General features: G+C 44.9%; 1 protein-coding gene across 4 annotated transcripts in view; it reads left to right on the forward strand.

Moving 5' to 3' along the window:
* The window catches only part of Slc23a2 (solute carrier family 23 member 2), a 92,776-nt gene extending 87,640 nt beyond the window's left edge, over positions 1-5,136 (forward strand). For all 4 annotated transcript variants that reach the window (XM_051183335.1, XM_051183334.1, XM_051183333.1 and 1 more), the window contains one exon: positions 759-5,136. In XM_051183335.1, coding sequence (XP_051039292.1) covers positions 759-991 — 233 coding nt within the window. In that variant the 3' untranslated portion in view covers positions 992-5,136. The remainder of the gene's footprint in view (positions 1-758) is intronic.
* Positions 5,137-7,540: the final 2,404 nt, after the last annotated feature.

Raw genomic sequence — 7,540 nt, forward strand, 5'->3', positions numbered from 1 at the left:
AAGGCAGAGGGATGCCTCAGGCACACTCTGGGTTCCTATCTCCCTTTTCACCTGAGCTTGTGCCTTGTAGTGGGCTTTCATGGACTCCTTTGCACAGTAAATCTCTTAGAGATGGCTGCTGTGCTGTTGTCAGATGCTGCCTTCAAGGACAGATGACACAGCCCATCTGTCTGGTGTGTCTGCCTTGGGCTCCCCAGAAAGCTTTTGAATGAGACATTTTAGTGGTGGGTTGTGTGAGGGGAAATCTTAAAAACCTCAAGAACAGGAGCATTGCATCTGCTGTCTGCACATCAAACTAGAGCAAAGTGGTGAGAGCTCCAGTGAGGGCAGTGGCCCCTGGAAGACACTGCTTGTTTACATCGGCGTGTTGAGAGGTTGTTTTGCACCACATTTCATAATAGATCGTGAAGAGGGTGTGGTGAGGTGACAGACAGCCAGTTAGGAGACTAGATCAATATGATACCCAGGAAAGCAGTCACATGCCTACGTCAGAGTCCTGTCAAAGGACAGGGAGGACAGGAAGTACAAAGTCACTTGACTGTGGAACATGAGGGACAAAGAGGGATAGTGATCCCAAGCTTTTTATTTGGGCACCTAGAGCTAAGCATCAACTTCTCAGGTTTTCTGTTGCTGTCATTGGGCAGGTTTGATTTCTAGAATTGTGTGTGTGTGTTTGTGTGTGTGTGTGTGTGTGTCTGTCTGTCTGTCTTACAATCCTCATTAAGTATTCTTTTTGTGTTTCTGTGTATGTGGAGCAGGTACCCCAGAGGAAAGAGGAATCAAGAAATGGAAGAAAGGTGTGAGCAAAGGAAACAAGTCTCTTGATGGCATGGAATCCTATAATTTGCCATTCGGCATGAACATTATTAAAAAATACAGATGCTTCAGCTACCTGCCTATTAGCCCAACTTTCGTGGGCTACACATGGAAAGGCTTTGGGAAGAGTGAGAACAGCCGAAGTTCAGACAAAGACTCCCAGGCCACAGTATAGCCTTTGCTGTGCCCTGTGGCCTGGCCACAGTGAGGTGTGTCTGTGTAGTCCCTTGCTGAGTAACAAGAAGATATATGTTTGTATATCTACATTGGCACAGGTTGCACATCACTCTTCTGTTGTGGGTGGTGATTGTGTCCAATATGGTGTCTCGCTTGCCTCCTTATTGGTCCCTGACCCTTTTCATGTCCATTGCTGGCCTTGGTCACTGAACTTGAAATCACAGTCCTGCCATGGGAGTGGGCTTGGTCCTGCGCAGACTTCCAGTGCTCTTTCCTGCAAGCCACTTCAAGGTCCAGGGGTTTCTGCTCCTAAACACTATGTCCCGCTCTTCTCACTTGACCTCAACCCGAGTCCTGCAGAGACCTCTTCTGGCCAACGGGCTACCATTGTCCTTAATTTGTCACATCTGCCTGGTCAGGTGTTGTCCCCAATACCCAGGAGCCTACTGACCTGACTGAAACTAGTGAGATGGCTGACCTATGCCCAGGCGTGAGTATGTATAAGGTCTATCTAGCTATGACTGGGTGGAACTCTATTGAGGAGATTGACAGGAATTGAAAGGTCCGGAGTCAATGGGATTCTCAAGTACTCTCCTCCTTACCACCCGGCCCCGTCCAGGTCAGCACAGTTCATACTAGTCTGTTTTACTGGCTGAGACAACCTGTTTGGCATTTTCACTGCTGGCTGGTATGACGGGTATAGAGTGCTCACAGATAAGTCTATGGATGTCTTGGCTCTACTGTCCTGTACTGTTGCGTGTGTTTTATTCCTATTTAATATTATGGCTATAGCGGATATTTGAAATCAGTGTTTTCCATGTGAACTTCTAACTTTGCATCCTATTCCTTGTCCTCTACCTGTTACCCCATTAAAAAAAGAACCAGCGTCTGTAAAGCTGTGGGGTACCATCAGGGAAGCTTCTTGGAAAGGCTGTTGAAGGCCAGTGACCATTGTTGTGGGTGTGTTTTGTACTGCTCGATACCATGAAAGTGTAAATACTGTAATGTCTAATCTATTTATCACAACTGACTACTGGACCAGAACCCAGAAACGTGTGAATTTGTTCAGTGAAGAAGGGAACCTGGGACGGTAATACAGCGTCACCACATGGAATGTGCCATTTCCTTCTGCTGCGCCTCATTGCCGGTAGATCTGGCTTAGTAGGACCTTATGTGGGTTGTCAGGTCACATGTCCCCTGGATCGTGATTCTTTTGAAAGGGAAAATTTGATCCCTTAGCCAAATAGCCTGTGTAATTCATTGCAGAAGATAGTAAGAAAAGCACTGCTGGGTGCCCTCTGTGAAGTGTTCTAACCTAGAACACAAATTCTTGCTGGCAAATGGCTTGTATTGAATTTGGCTTTGATTTTCAAGCCAAAGGGAAAGCCGAGACACAGAGAAATGACCTTGCTTCATGAGGTTGTACCTCTTAAAAGGCTATGGACCTGGCTGAACCATGCATGGCAGTGGATATCCCCTCCCCACCCCCAGCAAGGTGTGACTCTCAGTAGCCTTCTGTCCTCAGTATGCGTTTCTGTGCCCCAGCCCTCAGGCTGCTTCAATGTCACCACATTGCCAGGCCTTTTGTTTTAATCTCTGCACTTTTTTAATCTCTGGGTTTCGATAACACATCACCTCAGAATCATTGCATTGTTTGGCTAAAATCTTACTTCAGATTAAGTAAATAACTTGGCTTCCAATTTGCATTTAGTTTTATATGTTTTCAAATGTATATTCAGAGTAATTGGTGCTTTGGAAGCACATTGGTGAGTAGCTTTTGTCCCTCCTTCTTTAGCAAGCCTGTGTGGCTGACATCTCTCCTCTCTGTAGTCACTCTGTGGCCTCAGTTTGCGTTTTGCTTAGTTTACCCAGCTTCTCTGTCCAGAAGCTCCTGAGATTTGTAGTATTGAGGTGCTGCTGCAAGCAGGAGTTAGGAGTCCACCCAGAAGTGTGAGAACAGCCGGTAATCCGGGCCCAGTGTCCTACCTGCTACAACTGTCCTGCTGATTGCCACCTGTCCTCCCAGTGCCACCCAGATCATCCCATTTGGTTGTATTTTGCTCTTGACACTAGTCTGGGGCGTGGGCTCAGCAAGTATCTATATGGTTAGGGAAGTGCTATGCCAACATCTCCCCTTGGAAGCAGGGGTTCCCCTTCTTGCTTCTAAAGAGCCACCTTTTGGTATTCTTGGAAGGAAGGGGCAGGAGGTGGGAGGTGAGAGAGTCCCCCAACCAGGTGCCCCATGTTGTGTCCTAAGGGTTGTCCATGCAGCATGTAGTCCCCCGGATCATTTAGGGACTATGCATTTATATGCCTGGAGGGGAGTTTTTAGGGGGCCATGGTGGCCATGTGTGGTCTGTCTGGTGGATCTTGTGTATGGCTTGTTGGCCTGCACTGCTGGGACTTGCTGTCTTTTGTCTGCCTGTGGACAGTTCAAAAGTATTTCAGATGTGAACGTCCTTACAGGGCATGCCATCTCTAGTTCTCACAGAGAACATTTGCCTCCTGCCCTCACCTGAGAGCAAGCATTTGTGTCAGCACAGAAAGCAGAATGTGTGAATAAGGACAGGAAATACTGTCCAGTTGCCTGTGGGGGAGGCCCAGGTTGGAAGGTAATGGGAAATGGCAGCAGTCTTAGTAAGGGATTTTCATTCTCATTTATGAGTCAAACCTTGATTCATTGGGGCATTTATGCTCAGAATCTTTCTTAAGAGGGTTTCCAGTGTTAACATTTTTGGAATTGATCCAGGCAAGAGAAGTAATTTTACCAGGCCAGCTGGAGTGAAGTATTGTGGGTCCTACTGGTGTCCCTTTTCCACTGTAACAAATTCACATGCAGGATTTACTTTATACTGTAGAATACTGACTTTCATGATGACAACTTGATTTATGCATGAATATCACAGTATTTCCATATAGTAAAATAACATTTCTGCCCAGGATAATAGTCACAGTATTCCAGGGAGGGAATGATATAATTTTCATGACAATGTCATGTGCTGATAGAATTTCTCCATTGATGAACCTCTAGTATGTGTGTATACTTTATTTACCCATGTGTATATTTTATGATCATGATCTAAACTGTTAATTCTTTTCACTCATATCCCAGCTGACACACTGATATTGGCAATTTAGACAAAGTTGGGAAGTTTAGTCTTCAGTCACACCAGTACCACAGAGGTGAAGCGTCAGTTTAGAACCCATCTGGCTTGAAAAGAGGCAGCATCTTGCAGGTGGCTGTGCTTGGGATAGATATTTGGCTGCTGGTACCAGGCTTGGCATGGCTTGGAGTGAGGGCCTAATTACCCATGTGTTGCTGGGCGCCAGCTGTGCATACCTAGTAATGTCCTCTGCATACTGGGTTAGTGCACAGCTGGACCCGAGCTTTCAGAGAGCGCTGGTCTCCAGGAAACTGTCTCTTGGGTCAGCGTTTCGTGTACTTTGTTCTCAGTCCCCTTAAGATTTGAACACAGAGTAGGGCATCTTCCACTTTCCACTCTCCCTACAGTCAGACCCTGAGTAGTGTGAGAAGGTCCCTTATGTGCCAGCATCCATTTAGCTTTTATCCCAGGAACCCAAGCGCAGTAGTGCCAGGGGCCCATTTCAGCAGCCTCACAGACCTCCCCATCCTTCTAGGATGTTGACTGCCTTGTCAACACTAATACCCAGCATTCTCAGGTTGCTGTATGTTTCCTGGTGTTTAGAACACTCATACCAATGTCTGTCTGATGCCATCTGACAGTTCAGTGAACACCCTTTTTCTGTCCCTTCTTATCAACTTTCGTTTGACACATTAGTCAACTTCTGACTGTCCTTAAACCAGTAGAGATGCCTCTATTTTATTTGAGTTTTGTGACTGACTTTATCTATGTATCTTCCTGGGGTTTTGTTTGTTTTTAATTTTTATTTTGCATACTGAGGGTATTTGGGGTGGGGTTGTTTTTTGAGGTGTGTAATTCTTTTATGGAGTTTTTAAAAAGAATTTTCATATTGTTTTTCTAACATGGCTTCATTAAACGTTTAAGTATTTTAAAAATATGTAATATTTGGACCAGATGTTGTGAATAATAGTAGAGATAAAGCTATTTTATTCTGTATTTTTAAAACTGTTCCGTACAAATAAAAGCTCTCCTGGATGTAGATCTGCTGTCATGTGCCCTTTTTTGGCTGGAATTCAATTAAGGTTTTAAGGTATTTTAAGGTTCTTAAGGAATAGGACCAATGGGATGAAAAAACTCTGTGTGTGTTTTAGAGATGTGGTCTCTGTGCAACTCAGAGTGGCATTGACTTCATAATCCTGGCTCCATCTCCCAAGTGTGTACCAATATGTGGGGCAAGAAGTGATCTGAACTTAGCTGCCAAAGGGTCACATTTAAATGCTCTGGATAAATACTTAGACACGAAGACAACCTTAGAAATACTGTGTGGGATAACCAAGAGGTAGACCAGAGATAAGCTTGGTGAGTATCCCATAAAAAGCAATAATCAAAAGGAGAAAAAAGATATCCACAATTAAAGATAACCACCAAATTAAAGCCATATATATCAGATGGTAGTGGGGAAAAGAAAGGAAGAAGGAAAGGAAGGAAGGAAGGAAGGAAGGAAGGAAGGAAGGAAGAGAAAGGCCTAAATGCACTAATAGTTACAAATGAATCAAGCTACTAGTTAAACACCTGACTATGTAACAAAACCCTAACACATGCTCCTATGCACTGGTGTTGAGAAACACCGGCTATGATTGTTAGAGGCCCCAATGTTGTATTCTGAAATGGATAGTGTCATAGCGATCAATATAAAGAAAAAAACTTTAATCATTTTTGTTGAATCTAAAAACAACTGGGTTTATGTCTTACATTTAATTTTGCTGTTTTCTTTATAAAAATCAGGCTACTGTGGGTTAGGGGATTGGAGGGGGCTTGACCAAACTTAAATGACATCTCCCACCATAGACATGTTGAGAAGATGGTGCTAGTTTATGAAAGGCTATGCAAAATTACAAGTAAAAGTTGAGGTGAATATCACCCTGGGCAATTACCAATCCCCTACCATCATTAAAGCTGTCCACAAAGGAAGAGACGGCCAGGGCCACATCTCTCTTCTGGCAGCTGAAGCGTTTCTTGAGGGTTTTCTTTCTGACTGCATTTACTGAAGGAGGTCCAAACTTGGTTAGCGGTGGAATTTGCAGTAGGTTTGATTGGTAATTTTCTCCCAAGCTCATCTCATGAGCTGGATATCAACTTTGCTTTTCTATTCTGAGTAATATAGTAAAGCAGTAGAAAGTGTAAAATGATAAATATTTGATAATATCACAGAATAACAGAAAAGCCCCCACATGCCTTGCATATTGCTAATATAAAGCCTTATAAGTCCTCCAATTGTACTTGACATTAAAATGACAGCTGTAGCAAAAATCTGTCTCAGCCAAAGTCACTGAGTTTAGTAGTACAGGCATGTAATTCCATCTGCACAGAAGGCTGAATCAGGAGAACCAAAAGTCCAAAGCCTATCTAAGCGACAGAACCACTCGAAGGCCAGCTTAATGAGGCCCTGTCTCCAAACAAACAGTACAAAAGGGGTTGGGGATGCAGCTTTGTGATAAGATGCTTGCCTAGGAAGGCCCTGGTTTTAATCCCAAATACTGTACAGAAAACAAACCAAAGCCACCCTCATATGCACCTGTCCCTGCCAGTGGCCATGTCAGAAAACAGCAAGAGACATTCTGAGGCAAAGGGTCTTGGGCCCTTCCCATCTGAGATTTACCCATCAGAACTTTGCTTCCTGGTGGGCTGATCCCCTGCAGTTAATTGCCACCTGCTGCTCCTCTGACATGGCTACTGGCATGTTCCTGTATCAGTTACTTCTCATTGCTATGAGAAAACATCTGACAGGAAGCCACTTAGGGGAAGATGGGCTTATGTTGGCTCAGGGTTAGAAGGGACCCCTTCCACCATAGCTGGGAAAGGATCCAGTCTGGAAGCAGAGTGCCCAAGAGGTAGGACTGGACCATAACACCTCAAGGCCCAGCCCAGTGACCCACTTCCTCCAGCAAGGCTACGTCTCCAAAAGGTTCCACATCTTTCCCAAACATGAGCCCATGGAAGGTGTTACACACTCAGACCACAACAGTCCCCTTTGCCTGGTAACCAGCCTTGCTTGATGAATGCGGTCTTCTAGAATATGCCATCCTCATGAGGGAATAAGCAGACTCAAACTGGATGAACGACTCTGGTGGTTGGATTTGGTCAACAGTCTCAAGCTTGTCCGGAAGTATATAGTGACCATCCTTGTGTGCCCACCCCCATATTCCAAGATGGGCATTTCTTTTATGTCTGAGGACACCCTCCTAGGCAGAGCAAGAAAACTCTCCTGTCAAAGCCCCAAACGTCAACCCCCACCTCCCGGGACAGTGAACCTCAAACTCTGGATTTGCTTTACGTATGAGGAAATGGTGACAAAGATGCTTGTAGGCTGTGTGAGCTCCATGGCTAGCTGCACAGGACACCCTTTTCCCTGAGGGCAGACAACCAGTGTCCCTAGGACCCTT

This window comes from Phodopus roborovskii, unplaced genomic scaffold (genome assembly GCF_943737965.1).
Source record: "Phodopus roborovskii unplaced genomic scaffold, PHOROB, whole genome shotgun sequence".
NCBI lineage: Eukaryota > Metazoa > Chordata > Mammalia > Rodentia > Cricetidae > Phodopus > Phodopus roborovskii.